The sequence below is a fragment of the Odocoileus virginianus genome, chromosome 2 (assembly GCF_023699985.2).
Source record: "Odocoileus virginianus isolate 20LAN1187 ecotype Illinois chromosome 2, Ovbor_1.2, whole genome shotgun sequence".
NCBI classification, from domain to species: Eukaryota; Metazoa; Chordata; class Mammalia; order Artiodactyla; family Cervidae; genus Odocoileus; species Odocoileus virginianus.
In genome coordinates this window covers 93,055,498-93,071,089 of record NC_069675.1, presented here as the reverse complement: position 1 = coordinate 93,071,089, position 15,592 = coordinate 93,055,498, and the positions used below count along the sequence as shown (strand labels likewise).

General features: G+C 45.9%; 1 protein-coding gene across 14 annotated transcripts in view; it reads right to left on the bottom strand.

The window, feature by feature from the left end:
• The window catches only part of RALGPS1 (Ral GEF with PH domain and SH3 binding motif 1), a 299,761-nt gene that overhangs the window by 180,855 nt on the left and 103,314 nt on the right, over nt 1-15,592 (bottom strand). For all 14 annotated transcript variants that reach the window (XM_070453045.1, XM_070453044.1, XM_070453049.1 and 11 more), the window contains one exon: nt 13,754-13,837. In XM_070453045.1, the coding sequence (XP_070309146.1) occupies nt 13,754-13,837 (84 nt within the window). The remainder of the gene's footprint in view (nt 1-13,753; nt 13,838-15,592) is intronic.

Below are 15,592 nucleotides of genomic sequence, written 5' to 3'. Positions count from 1 at the left end.
GATGCTCCAGAAGTCACTGTGTTAAAAGGCAGTTGGTGGCTGTGGCCATCAAGAAGTTCAGACCAAGTGAACAGGAGTGTGGGGAAGGCAACGACAGAAGAAGGCTTCCTAGAGGAGGTCGACCTTGAGAGATGGGTAGTCCTTCGGCAGGTAAGGAGACCAGGCAGAGGTGAGTGGGCCAACAGGACTGGTGTTGCAGGTGCCCCATGGGGTGGGGGTAGGAGGGAAGCTGAAGCTAGAAGGGAAGCGAGGGCCAGACTGCTGGGGTCAGGAGCAACAAGGGGACACTATGCTGCATGGGGAGAGTTCCAGAGGCTTCTGAGCACAGGGATGACAGCTTAGATGCTTTTGTGGGGGCAGGGACACCCATCAGGAAAGTGATACGAGGGTCTAAGTGAGAGATGGTAGGTTCGAGCTAAGGCCATGCTGCAGGAGATGCAGGGAAGAGGCAAAAGAGAAGGGCATTTCAAAGGGAGAATCAGCATAGTTGTAAACTGTTATAATTCTGTGTTTTAACTACAAAGTTTAAGAGAAGCTTAATGCAGAAAACAAAGGAACAGAGATAAGCACAAAAGACAGAAGTCATTTGCAAGACTGTTCTCGCATACAGACCGCCCCCCATAAACACTGTGATATGTGTCCTTCTTGGAACACATGTATATCATGTCTCAGAACATATGTCTAGTCTGAGAACATGTGTCCTTCTGGCCATAGAACCTGTTTCTCTTTTTCAATTAAACTGGTATATATTAATCATACTATCCCAAGGATTTTTATAAGCAAATAAGAATATCAAGGACTTCCCAAGTGGTCCAGTGGTTAAGAATTCACCTGCCAATGCAGAGGACACAGGTTCGATCCCTGGTCTGGGAAGATACCACATGCCATGGGCAACTAAGCCCAGGCACCCCAACTGCCAAGACAGCACGCCCTACAGCCTGCACTCCACAACAAGAGAAGCCACCACAATGAGAAGCCTGCTCCCGGCAGCCTGAGATAGCCTGGGTGTGGCAATGAAGACTCAGCACAGCCAAAAATAAGCAAATATATGCAACTCTTAAAAATGCAAAATAAATGAAGAAAAATAATATTGACGAATTTTTTTAGTAGCTGCCAAGTGATTCATCTCAGGGCTGTCTCATCACTAAGGAACCTCGTGCTGCTGGGTAGTTTATTTTGGATCCTTTTGTTGTGATAGACAAATGCTGTGGTGAACATAATTACACATATATCTTTATACGTTTCTAAGGAAGATCTGAGGATAAATTCTTTCAAGGTGGGGAGAGTTAAAATATGTGCACCTTTTTTTCAGAAGTATGTATTAAAAATCTTGGCCTCCACAAGCTTTACTTTGTTGACCCATCAAAGTTGGAGCAGAGTTGTGTTCCCTTACACAAGCCAATACCAGTTATTACGGTTCTTTTCTTCTTTACTAACTAACGTCTTACTGCCCGTATTCTGCATTTCTTTCATGACTCCTCAGTTAACGTTTTTTTTTCTTTTGCACTTTTTTTCTCAGCTTTTTGTTGCAAACATTTATCAGCCATTTGTACTATCTGCCTGTGAAGTACGTGCTCTGGTCCTTCAGCCGCCTTTCTATTGGGACACCTGTCCTCTAACTCTTGGTTAGTAAAAGGTCTCTTAGATCAAAGTGAATGCATTACCCCTTTGGGAGTCATACCGTGTGCCAAGAGTGTAGAGAAACTGCTGCTCTTATACACTGTTTGGGAGGGAGGTTATAAAACTTAAAGGGCCATTTTGAAGAACAACCTGAACATATCTCTCAAGCCGTTACAGTTATATTCTCCCTAGAATATTTATCTTACAAAAATATAGAAATGTAAAGGGATATGTGCATGCCGGTTCACCGAAGCACGGTTTATACAGCAAAGCAACAGGCCCATCAATAGGGAGTAGGTTGCATAAATAACACCATCACCTCACACTTTGGAAGGAAGTCGTTATGGAAGGAAGGAGACAGTTGATCTACAAGGATTATTTGTAATTCTTCTGCACAGAAGGTTTGTCTAGTCTCCCCCGTTTATTTATTCCATCATGTGTTTAAAGGGACTCATGAATATTTATTTTATAGTTTTGGGTTATGATACTATGTTATTCATTTCATAACTATGTTACTTATTTTATACTCAAAGCCATTTCAGCTTCAGCTACTGAGAGGTGGTTTCGACATGCCCTCAGCACTGGTTGCTTGGTTTGTTTGAGCACTTTTACTCTCTGCAACTACAAGATGCTACAGGACTTCCCTGGTGGTCCAGTGGTGAGGAATCCGCCTGCCAATGCAGGGGACATGGGTTTGATCCCTGGTCCGGGAAGATCCCACGTGCTGCAGGGCAACAAAGCCTGTGCACCACAGCTGGAAAACAGTCCCCACTCATGGCAACTAAAGAAAGCCGGAGCTCAGCAACAAAGACCCAGCACAGCCAGAAATTAACTAACTAATTAATTAATTTAAACAAATGCTACAGGCTCATCCTGTACATTTCTTGCCCCAGTCTGAAACCAGCCATTTCTCCAAGGAGCCTTGGCTCCTTTTATTAGATAATGGAATTAGAAACGCAAGATCTGGGAGCATATATGCTTGAGCTACTGAGATACCACTGTTTCTAGGTCCTCTCAGATGGCAGAGCAAGGAAATGTGTATGTGTGTATGTGTGTCTGTGCATGCACTAACTCTTATATATACACATATCTATAAACATTTCTATATCTAACCATCTGTATCTATACTAAACTAAATGAGTTCACACTAATGTCTCCAACTCTAATCCATCACCATATGGATCATTCTAGCCTTCTCCTCCTGTTTGCCTGTAACTTCCCACTCCAGCAGGTGGGAGAAACCTGGTTCCCGCCATCTGCCACCCAGTTCCTTAACTGTTCAGTTCCAGTGTTCATGCATAATGGCTTCAGAATTGTTGCCCATCCCCATTTACTGGAGTGTTAGACTTACATACAGGTCCTTTCATCTTTAGTCTCTCAGGCTCCCTTCATTTCCAGAGTTTCTTAGGCGTGCACCTTTTCCCCCTCACCCTTCTCAGGGTGGTTGTTTCAAACATTTATAATCCAGTTAGGCTCATGTGCTATGTTCTACATTCCATCCTAGGACCCCTCAAGCTCCACAGTGAATTTTCTAAAATCTGTGAACACTAAGGTTTACTCTCAGTGCTGTCAAGTTCTATGGGTCTCCACAAACGCACAGTGGCATGTCATACAGGATAGTTTCACCATTCTAAAAATTCCCCTGTTCTTCATTTACTCAACCCTCTCCCCTGCTCATGCCTCTGGCAAACACGGATCTGCTTACCATCTCTACAGTTTTACCTTTTGCAGAAATTTTTCAACATTTTCCCAAACTTTTTTTTAAAAAATGGGGTAGGTAATCACATTTATGTTGTCTTCTCAGACTATTTTTCTTTCTTTCCTTTTTTAGCCACATTGGGCTACTTGCAAGATGTTAGTTCCTGTGCCCTTGGCAATGAAAGCACAAAGTCCTAACCACTGAACCTCCAGGGAATTCCCCAGACTGGCTTCTTTCACCTTGTAATATGTATTTAAGGTTCTTCCATGTTTTTATATGGCTTGAGAGTATATTCTTTCCTTTTTTTTTTTGGAATGAATACTCTTTATTCCATTGTATGAATTAACCAATCTGTCTATCCTTTTACCTATTGAAGGACATCTTAGTTACTTTCAGTATTTGACCATTACAAATAAAGCTGCTATAAACAACTGTGTGTATCTGCGTGTATGTATATAGGTAGACCTAAGATTCCAAATAAACTGGATAAATATCGAAGAATGCAATTGCTGGACCATACTATTTTTTCATTCCCATATTGCTTCAAATACTTGCCAAGAATTGGTATTGTCAGGTTTGGTGTAGTTTTGGGGTTTTTTTGTTTGTTTGTTTTGGTTTAGAGGATTTTTTTCTTTTTGTATTTTAGGCATTCTAAAAGGGTGTAGTGTTTTGCATTTTCCCAATGGCAAATAATGCTGAGCATCTTTTCATATGTTTATTTGCCTTTGGTATATCTTCTTTGGTGAAGTATTTATTCAGATCTTTGACCCATTTTTTAATTGGGTTGCTTTCTTATTGTTGAGTTTTAAGAATATATTTCAGATTCAAGTCTTATCAGATACGTGTTTCACGAATATTTTCCCCAGGCTGTGCTTTGTCTTTTAATTCTCCTAACGGTGTCTTTTGCAAAATATAAGATTTTAATTTTAATAAAGCCCAGCTTACCAATTCTTTTCTTTCATGGACTGTACTTTGATGTCATATCTAATAATTCATCACCAAGAGTCATGTAGATCTTCTTCTATGTTTTCTCCTAAAAGTTTTATAGTTCTGTGTTTTACATTTAGGTCTATGGTCAATTTTGAATTAATTTTTATGGAAGGCCTGAAGTCTTGCAGGTTCGTTTTTCAAACACAAAAATACTTAAAACTGTTTCAGTACTGTTTGTTCAAGAAGTTACCCTTTCTCCACTAACTGCCCTCATGCATTTGTCAAAGGTCAATTGCCTATATTTGTCTGGGTCTAGTTCTGGGCTCTCTATTCTATCAACCTAGGTATCTGTTCTTTTGCCAATACCATACTGTCTCAGTTACTATGGCTTTACAATCAGTCCTGAAATCAAGCAGAGTGAGTCCTCCAACTTTGTCCTTTTTCTGGTTATTCTAAGGCTTTAGCCTTTCCATATAAACTTTAGAATCAGTTTGTTGATATTTATGAAATAGTCTCAGGAGACGGGGGTTCAGTCCCCGGGTTGGGAAGATCCCCTGGAGGAGGGCATGACAACCCACTCCAGGATTCTTGCCTGGAGAACACTGTGGACAGATAAGCCTGGCGGGCTACAGTCCGTGGGGTCACAGAGCGTCGGACACGACTGCAGCAACGGAGCACGGCACACAGCACACGCAATAGCTTGCTGGGATTTTTAAAAAAATAAGTTTATTATTTATTTACTGCTGGCTGTGCTGGGTCTTTGTTGCTGCTTGGGCTTTTCTCTAGTGGAGACCAGGAGCTACTCTCTAGTTGCAGTGCGACGGCTTCTTTTTGTGGGGGCCTCTCTCATTGCAGAGCACCATCTCTAAGGCATGCAGGCTCCTGGGCTTCTGGGCAACAGGTGCAATAGTTGCAGCACACGGGCTTAGTTGCTCCGTGGCCCGTGGGAGCTTTCCAGATGAGGGATCAAACCTGTGTCTCCTGTGTGGCAGGCGGATTCTTAAGCACTAAGTCACCAGGGAAGCCCAGCTTTCTGGGACTTTGATTGGAGCTGAATTGAGTCTACAGATCAAGCTGGAACAAACTGACGTCTTAATAATGCGTCTTCTAATATATGAAGACAGAATATCTATTTCAATCTACTTTGACTTCTTTCATTAGGGTTTTGTAGTTTTTCACATACAGAACCTGTACATACTTTGTTAGGGTTATACCTAAGTACTTCTTGTGTGTGTGTGTGTGTGCACGCGCTGCTGTAAATGGTGGTGTTGTTTTTTAATTTCAAATTCCAATTCCTCATTGCTGGTATACAGAAAAGCTTTTATATTGATCTTGTGCCCTGAATCCTTGGTATACCCACTTATTGGTTCCAGAAGTTTTTAAAATAGATGTCTTTGAGATTTTCTGCAGAGATAATCATGTCATCCTTTTAAAAATATATTTATTTACTTATTTTGGTTGTGTGGGGTCTTAGTTGCAGCACAGATCACCCACTGTGGTACAATGGCTCAGTAGTTGCCGCATGTGGGCTTAGGTGCTCCAAGGCATGTGGGATTTCAGTTCCCTGACCAGGGTACCCTGCATTGTGAGGTGGGTTCTTCACCACTGGACCTCCAGGGAAGTCCTAATCATGTCATCTTTGAATAAAGACAGTTTTAGTTCTTCCTTTTCAGTCTGAGTATCTTTTTATTCCCTCATCTTACTGCACTAGCAAGGACTTTCAGTTCAATGTTAAATGGAAGTGGTGAGAGAGCACGTCCAATCTTAAAGGGAAAGCATCGAGTGTCTCAACGTTAAGTATGATGTCAGCTGCAGGATTTTCCATAGATGTCTTTCATCAAGTTGAGGAAGTTGCCCCTCTATTCCTAATTTGCTGAGAGTTTCTTTGTATTATGAATGCATGCTGAATTTTGTCAAATGCTTGAGTCAACTGATAAGATGTTATGCTTTTTCTTCTTTAGCCTGTTAATGCAGTGGATTACATTACTTTATTTTCAACTGCTGAATCAGTCCATGCACACATGGAATAAATACCTCTTGGTCATGGTGCTAGTAAGCTTGTAAAACACATAAGCTGTTACAATCACAATTATTGTTTTGGTGGTAGAGCTAGCACTGGAGTTAAGGCACTGGGGACCAAGATATATCCAGGGAATTTTCACAACAGTATTAGAAGTGAATAAAGCAGAACACTTATGAACACAAAGAGCTTTAGCTAATCAACCACAAATGAAAACAATCAAAGCATAAAGTAAAGAAAAATCCAGGTTTTAGAATGCTATCTTTTCTTACGAGAAAGTGACTTTTGCTACAAATTTCTCAAGAAGCCCACTCATGGTTTCCTTAGAAACCTGGTGTAAGATTGGAAAGCAGAGGTCCCAGCCTCTCCCTGCCCCCACCACTGGATTCCTGGAGCTGCAATAAAACACTGTCTGGTCTCTGCCTGAGCCTCCTCGGTACCCCAAGCAGGGAACCACCCTGTATCAGGAGAAAGCAACCGCCTACCCACTTCTATCCCCTGCTCCCTGTACCTACTGATTAGGCCCCACAGGTCCTGTTCAGTCCATTTCCCCTTAAGAACCCCTCAGTTACTTGAAAACCTTAATTACCTCCTCTCCAAGTTTTCGCATTCCTAGATTCTTCCTCTGATCCTTGTATAACATGCTTTCTTTCCCCTCACCCTCACCCTCACCCTCTGATCGCTGTGACACCCCTGTGTGACAGATACTCTACACCCCAGTCTTCACGTGGGGCACCAAGGTCCAGACATAACTGTCTAGGAGTGGTTAGATAAAGCATAGGGAAGTGGGATTATCACACACCTATTAGAACTGAGTCATTCTAGTTTAAACTTTTAATGTAAATTTTTTTAAAAACGACAATACCAATTACTGGCAAGAATATGACGCAACACAAGCTTTCATTCATTGCTGGTGGGAATCCAAAATGGTATAGACATGATCCAGTAACTGTACTCCTAGGTATTTACCCAGTTTATTTGAAGTCTTATGTCCACACACCAAAAAAACACCACGTAAATGTTTATAGCAGTTTTATTCATAATTATAAAAAACTGGAAGTCGTTTTGATAGATGAATGGATAGACAAACTGGTAAATCCAAACACTGAATAGTACTCACTTTAAAAAAAAAAAAAGTCATCAAACCATAAAAATACTTGGATGAATCTTAAAGGCATATGGCTAAGTGAAAAGACAGTCTGAAAAGGCTACATATATATGTGGCCCCTTTTTTTCAGAGTCTGGAAAAATAAAGCTTTAGAAATAGCAGGTAGATCAGCATCTGGACCACTGCCTTCCTCTCCACAGCAAACCCTGCCTTATTCTTTGGGCAACTTCAACATCACCTGAGACCATCACCTTGAGACCATGGCCTCAAGGTCACATTATCATTTTGTCAGCTACTACCACCCACCACTCCAGTCACCTCCTTCTCCTAATTACCCAGAACTGCCCTGCATCAGAGACCTGAAGCTCCAGTCTCGGGCCATAACCTTTAAACCTTCTAGTCCTTACTTTCTCCTCGTGTCCACCCCCACCCCTGTGCCCACTCTTGCCTCTTGCCAGACTCTGGAGTCCCTGGCAACCCTTCCCTTCTTAAAAGCAGACAGATCCTCTATCATTTGTCACTTCAGTCCCTTGCCCTGTGGTCCTTCAAAAAGAATCCGCTTTGCTAATCATGGATGGATCCAACCACTTACCTTCCTGTGCCCCTTTCTTTTGGCTGCAAAGTACAACTAGAAAAAAAACCATTCACCCTCATGCCCTGGGGCCACTTTAAAAGCCACAATCTCTATTTCATCTGGTCCCCTGGCTCTACCCATGAGTCTTTCTATATTTCCAGGGTCAGTTTTCTCTTTTCCCTGGAGTGGCTTTTTCAAGCTTTCCCCAACCCCCTCAAACTTCCCTGCTGGGTCCCCAGCTTCACCTCCAATTCCATGGAGGAAAGAGGAGCCATGAACCTCCTCACACCACACCTACAAGCAGACCTGTGTCTGTATCTTTCCTTTCTGCAGACTCGCCTTTTACAACGCAGAGGGCCCAGGTCCCGGCCTCTCCCACCTTTGCTGGAACTTCACTTCACTATGTATACCTGCTCTCTCCTCATCTTTTAATTTTTCCTGGTCTACTGGCTCCTTCCATTCAAAATAAGAACATCCCCAAGGCTCTTTCCTCTGAAAAGAAAGAAGGGCTATTACCACCTCCCTGAAGGTCTTCAGCCCCTCCAGCCACTCATCTTTCTCATCGGGCGCATCGCCTACATCTGCTGTCTCCATTCCCTCATACCTCCTACCGCTCAGCCTGTTACAGCCCAGCTTCTATTTCACATCCCCACAAAACAGCTCCTGCTGGGCTCACCACCGCCGTGCAGCTAACTTCCTTTACAGTCCTTTTAACTGACCCATTCTGTAGCATCCCTGTATCCTTGAGATCCTGATTTCCAAACACCACCTTTTCTGGGTGATCTTCTCGTCCCCAGGCTGCTCGTTCTCAGCCCCCTCTCCACTGCCCTTCCCGCTCTCACAGGGATTTCTGTTGCTCCCAGGGTGATCTCATCCACTCCTGTGCTTCGGATGTGGCTGATTCAATACCTGCATCTCCATGCTGGATCTTTCCCCTGACTCCCAAAAGCAAACATCTGATACCTGCTGCATAGCTGAACTCGCACGTCCAAACCCTTCTCATCTCCTCCCTCAGAGTTGCTCCTCCTCTGTGCTTACTATTTTAAAGAGAGATGCTGCCAAGGACCAAAGGGGCCCTCCTTGGGCCTCCCTGTCATCTCCCTCCATGTCTCATCAATCACCAAGAGCTACCATTTGGTCTCAATATTCTGGTGAGTCCGGCCACTTCACATCTCTATTCTTCACCTGGATGAATGGGACAGACTCCAATCCAGTCTCCTGGTCTCCGTTCCTACTGCCCACACCTCTCCTCTGGTTTTCCCATCCTAACACAGATTCCCCTGGACTGTCAGCCCCTCCATTACTTCTGTCTCCCCAGCTAGACTGTGAGCATGGGCGACATCTAGTTTACTGAACCAAAGACAGAGCCTGGGACATGGTCAGTCAATGTCTATTAAATAAATAAATGAATGTAGCTAGAAGCAATAAGCCTCAAATGAAAATGGGTTTATACAATGAGGAAAGAACAGTTGTTTGGAGGTAGCTTTTGCAAGGGAAAATGCTAACACTGCCTCCCAGCTCTGTGATAAATGAGGTCTGGAAGAACCAGGAGGATCTGTTGGAGTCATGTTCAGAAAAATGGGGGAGGCCCTTCAACAGAGAAACTCACCAGCTATGTGACTTTGAGCAAGTTATTTCATTTTCTAGAACCTCAGCTTTCTCATTCATAAAATGGGTTTAAAATATCAGCTTTGTGGGCTTTGTGAAAACGAATCAAATGCAGGTTAAATGCTTAGTACAGTGTCTAACTCAGTTGAGTTGAGCCTAAGTGCTCAATAAACTTTTTTTTTAAAGAGTCTTGATTAAAGCCAAGAAGGAGCAGGAACATTCAGGGACTTGGCTAATGATGGGGGTTGGGGGCACGGGTGGGGACAGGGGCAGTTAGAAGAGTGAGGGGGTATCAGCAGGAAAGCTCCGAGAAAGATGGAAGAGTGCAAGAGGGAAGAGGGTCTGCGGGGGCCCTGCCATCACTCTCAGCCACTTCCTGCCCGAGTACTGACTTTCCTGGAGGAACCGCCAGCCCTCCAGTCTCACTCCCAGCTGCCCAGGCCCCTACCCGCCTCCAGCGGAAGGCCTGCTTCTGAGACTTGGCCAGCCAGAGCCTCCTGCTTCCTGTCAGGGCCATGAGGTCAGGGTACACAGCACAGGATCCACACCAGGGCCATCAACCCTGGCGTCTCAAGTCTAGGACATGGAATGGAAAAGAGGCAGGTCTTCTCTGCGGGAGCTGCCCTCTTAGGGAGCTGCTGACAGCAGCCTTGTAACCAGACAGGAGGAGGCTGCCTGTGGGGAGCCGGCACAGAGGAAAGTGGGACCTCCGGGTAGAGAGAACGTACTGCCCAAGGCCCCCTGAAACACGTGAAGGCTAACCTCTCCCTGGATTTGTTCCATGAGCCAGGAGGGGTTTCCATCATTAGGAACTATGTGTATATATCAGTCCTGAGTAGAGTGAAAGCCACCCTCCCGGGCAAAGCGTTAAGAACCTCTGCCCTGTCCAGTCCCCGTTAATATGTAAGGATCTTGTGACTGACACTTGGACTTGTCCAGGCCTCAGAGCAGATTAGCAGCAGAGACCAGACTGGAACCAAGTTCTCCCAATTCCCTGTCCACCTCTTCCAAATTCTTCATCTTCAGGACACAATCCCCACCCTGCCGCCAGCACTTGGGCCCAAAGCTAACCTTCCTTTTAGCTTGTAGCTCCCATGACGCTACCACCTGTTTTAAAGCTAATTCTATTTGTTTACTGTGTATCCAGTGCTGAGCTAAACCTCTGACATCCATGATTCTCATCTGATCTTCAAAATCCACTTGAAATGATTCTTCCTATTTCATAAACGAGGAAGGTCAGAGGCTGAAAGACAAGCCAAGATCATACAGGTAACAGGTCACACAGCTAAGATGCACACTCAGGTCTGTTGGATTCCACACAACCACAGCTTCTCAGCCTGCTGTCCTCTAAAGTATTCATGCAAAAACGAGGGGGCTGTAGGGGGCTGTGGGGGGCCAGCAGAAAACCCAATCACTTAACTTAAATGCACTCACTTAAATGCAAATGTATACATGTGTCTATTTATCTAAGGGCAGGTTCATAGGTGATACGTCAGATTCTCAAAAACAAAAACAAAAATCCCATGATTCAAAAAGGGTTGAGAACTTCTGGCTTTGCAATGAATTCCCTGGGGCCAAGGCACAAGCCTGGCCCATAACAGACCCCTAGGGAACTCAGCCCAGCTCTTCCATCCCAGCCATTCCATAAACAAATGCTGAGGGACGCAGGCCCCATGGAGAAGCAGGCATGTCCTCCGGGGCTGACCAGAGCACTGGCTCTGGTTTGGCCACAGGGAGCCTCAGATTCCCCAGCAACCTTCTTCCAATCAACTAAGATTAGTTTATTTTTCCCCACCCTGGCCAAAAAATGTTTGAATGCCTACTAGACAGACACTGTGCTAAGAGCTCTACCTAGATCACCTCTTTTAATTTTTTAACAACTGTGCAAAGTGAGTACTACCATGATTTTCATTTGCAGATAAGGAAACAGGCTCAGGCAGGTAAGTGACCTGCTTGCCTTTAGCTGGAGTCTGATGAGCAGCCTGGTTGACACATATGAAAGTAGGCCAGGAGGGGATGGATACCAATCAGTTCACCTCAGGGAAAGCAGCCCTGGTGGCTGACGGCCTGGCCATGGGCCAGTTTTCAAGCCAGAGCTGGTACCAGGTCTGCGTCTAGGAACTGCTCTCTAAGCGGCTCACAGGCCGGCAGGAAGACCATCTCTCAGAGAGTCCTGTTTGGGAAAAGGCAGCTTTACTTCTGGCTCGCTTCACTTGCTTGGTCCGAGCTGGACATGAAACAACTGTTTGTAGAACAAGCCACGCTGCCCTTTGCCAAGCTGACCTGGCCTCCGCGTGCAAAGCAGATTACATCAGAGCCCCCAGTGGCCCTCCTCCGGGAGCGCTGTGGCTGATCAGAGGTGGGACTCGGCTGGCTCCCAGTCAAATAGTTTTGCTAAGGAAACTATGAATCCCTTGATAGTGTGTACACATCTGGTTGTTTTTAAAAGACTAAGCTCAGTTGAAAAGGAAAAGATCTTGAAAATAAAGAGTAAAAAACAAAAAAAAAAAACAACACAAAAGGCTTCAGAATTTCTCTTTTCAAAATAAACGATGTACAGTCCCTACCGCAGATGTAGCTAGGCCTTCCGTAGTTCCTACTGTATCTCATAAAACAACAGTAATGCAAACTCCAGCCCTGATCAGCTGACTACAAGCTGGTGCCTCTCTGGGGGCTCCTGCTGTGCTTGGGGTGGTAGCCAGCTGAGGCTGGAGAGGCTGAATAATGGTGATGCATAGCACCCGGCATTTCCGAGAGGGATGGCCCAGCTGGAGGGAAGGCCCGAAGGGAACCCAGGCCCAATGCTCCGGGCTCCAGTCACGTATGCTGTGCAACCTCTATGCCACTGTCCTCATTTGCAACCAGAAAAACAAGAACAAAGAGGAGAGGCTGTCAACAGCCCCATTTGGTGGTTTGGTCTATTCAAAGGGGTCTTGCAGGGTACTTTCTACCGAAGATCATGTTCTGGCAGGTCTGTCTGAGCAATCAAAGGCCTGCCCTCCCAATCCCCTCTGGCTCAGTTGGTCCAAGTCCCTGATATCCTTCCTTTAGGTGGGGATGCAGCTTCATACCTGGAGCAAAGGTTCTGAGTGAGCCTCGATGGTCTGTAGTAGCATGGGTGGGGTCAGTGACCAGGTCATGGGGAATTCAAAGAAATTCAATTCAAGGAGCATTTCTTTACAGTGGCACCATAGAGGCGATTTTATTTTTTTTTTTCATTTATTTTTATTAGTTGGAGGCTAATTACTTTATAATATTGTAGTGGATTTTGCTATACATTGACATGAATCAGACATGGATTTACATGCGCTCCTCATCCTGATCCCCCCTCCCACCTCCCTCCCCATCCCATCCCTTTGGGTCTTCCCAGTGCACCAGCCCCGAGCACTTGTCTCATGCATCCAACCTGGGCTGGCGATCTGTTTCACACTTGATAATATACACGTTTCAATGCTGTTCTCTCAGATCATCCCACCCTCGCCTTCTCCCACAGAGTCCTTCTTCAGCACCTCATTCTTTCACTCTACACATACTTACTGAATACAGCTGACACTGGGTAAGGTGCTGGGGAAACAGAGATGAACAAGACAGACACAGTTCCTGCCCTCGTGGAGCCCACAGACTGGCAAGGAAGATGGAGACTAAAGAGCTACACAAAGTGCAGACAGACAGGGAAGGGACCACACGGGGAAGCACGAGAGCAACGAGGGGGCATGTGACGGGAGCCCTCACACCGACGGGGATTCACGGAAGACTCCTGGAGAGGGTGACATTCTGGCTGAGACCTAGTCAGGAGCTGAACAGGGAGAATAGCCGAATGGGGGCCTCACGGGACTGAGACGTGATTCGGCAGGAAAGAGGGAGGCCAGGAAGGCCGAAGATCACAGAGGGGAGGGACAAGAGATGAGGTCGGAGGGGTGGACAGAAGCCAGGCCCACCATGCAGGACCTTGCAGGGCACATTAAGGTGCTTGGAGAACCTTAGCTTCAGTGGAACTGGAAGCCACCGAAATGATTTAAATACAGAAAAGATGTGTTCAATTCCATCTGTTGTGTGAGAAAGGACTGTGATGGCACAAGCATGGATGAAGGTGAGGGGTTCAGGAAGAGGGGTTTGGACCGGGGCCGGGGGCTCCCAGCCTACGGGGGACAACAGATTGCTATCTGCACGCGCATGTGCAAGGGGTGTGCTTACCTGGTTAAACCTCCGGGTAAAGGCCACGACGTTGGGGGCGAGACTATGTTTCTCCTTCTTACTCCATCCACAGCTGGCTAGTTCCTAGGAAGCACAGAGTCGATTTCAAACAGTGAGTCCAGTGAGGATGCAAATACAGATGGGCATCTACGTGGAAGGCGGGTCCAGAGGAAGGGAAGGGCTGAAACCTTGGCCATCTGTGCCCTCCCAGGGTGGGGGAGAAAGGGGCTGGGTCCACAGGTAGAGGGGCATCCTGGGACCCCCAGAGGCGAGGGTGAGAAGCAGGTTACTTATCCCCACAACCCCGGCCACATCTCTCAGGACTTCTGTGCCCAAATTATTCTCAACCCACAAGGCCACTCTGCCAGCTCCCTGGGACTAGAAGTCCCTTCTTAATGCAGACTGTCCGATAGAGGGTATAATGTTATAATAAGCAAGATTCACCACCCCCTCCCAGGGTTAACTTAAAATTAAAATCTGGCTGAAGATTCTCATTGGCCCAGGGACATCCTCCATTCCTGGAATCAGGGAACATCCCAGGCCAAGCCCATTGCTATCAGAGAAGCTTTTGGATGACCTTGGATTCTTTCCTGAAGCTGGCCTCTCCTATCTCTCACACAAGCAAAGGGGGGCAGGAGGAGAGGTGCCCTTAATATCTTCTTCAGGAACCTTGTCTCTTTCTTCCTAGCAGGTTTAGCATTATAATTTGAAGAATCAAATGACCTAAATATTACCTATCAGTGAGGCTGGTACCAACAACCCCCCATGTGTGGGCAGGGGACAGGAAGCCTCACTTTTTATCTCACAGAATTCTCACTATATCAGCCCACAGAAGAAGGGGGCTCAGCACTACTCATCCTTCTGAATGAATGCTCTGAAAATCACTCAGTCGTGTCTGACTCTATGCGACCCCACGAACTATACAGTCCATGAAATTCTCCAGGCCAGAACACTGGAGTGGGTAGCAATTCACCATTCCCTTCTCCAGGGGATCTTCCCAACCCAGGAATCTAACCGGAGTCTCTTGCATTGCAGGTGGATTCTTTGTCAGCTGAGCCACAGGGAAGCCTAAGAATACTGGAGTGGGTAACCTATCCCTTCTCCAGGGGATCTTCCCGACGCAGAGATCAAACCCAGGTCTCCTGCATTACAGGATTCTTTACCAGCTGAGCTACCAGAAGTCCATTAATTTGGTAGCCGTTCCCTTTTCCAGGGAATCTTCCCAACCCAGGCATCGAACCCAGGTCTCCCGCACTGCGGGCAGATTCGTTACCAGTTGAGACACCAGGGAAACCCAAGAATACTGGAGTGAGTAGCCTATCCCTTCTCCAGTGGATCTTCCTGACCCAGGAATCTAACCGGAGTCTCCTGCATTGCAGGCGGGCAGATTCTTTGCCAGCTGAGCTACTAGGGAAGCCTTGGCTCCCCTTCTGCTCCCCTTCTTTTCACAAGCAGACATGAGTCTCTGAGCCACAGGGTTTACCTCTGTTTACCATGATTCTCCTTGTTCTGAAATGTATGTCTGAGTTTCTTTCCAAATGTATACTTGACCTACCTCGGTGCCACTGAGCCCTCCCACCACCCCACTTTAGAACACATGCTTCCCTCAGTCTGCAGATGTGTATCACTGCCCTTCTGAAGTGCAATTGTGAAGGCAAGGGCTTCTCTCTCAGGTGGACCCTAAAGCCAGCTCTGAAATGTATGGGCTATAATCTGATAGAAAAGAGAACTTGTAAAACTGATGTTCAAGGACTGATTGTCACCCAATTGCTGGTGACAGCCCCCCCCCTCCCGTTTCTTCCTGAATTCTTTAATAAACAGCAGAAGTTATATACATAT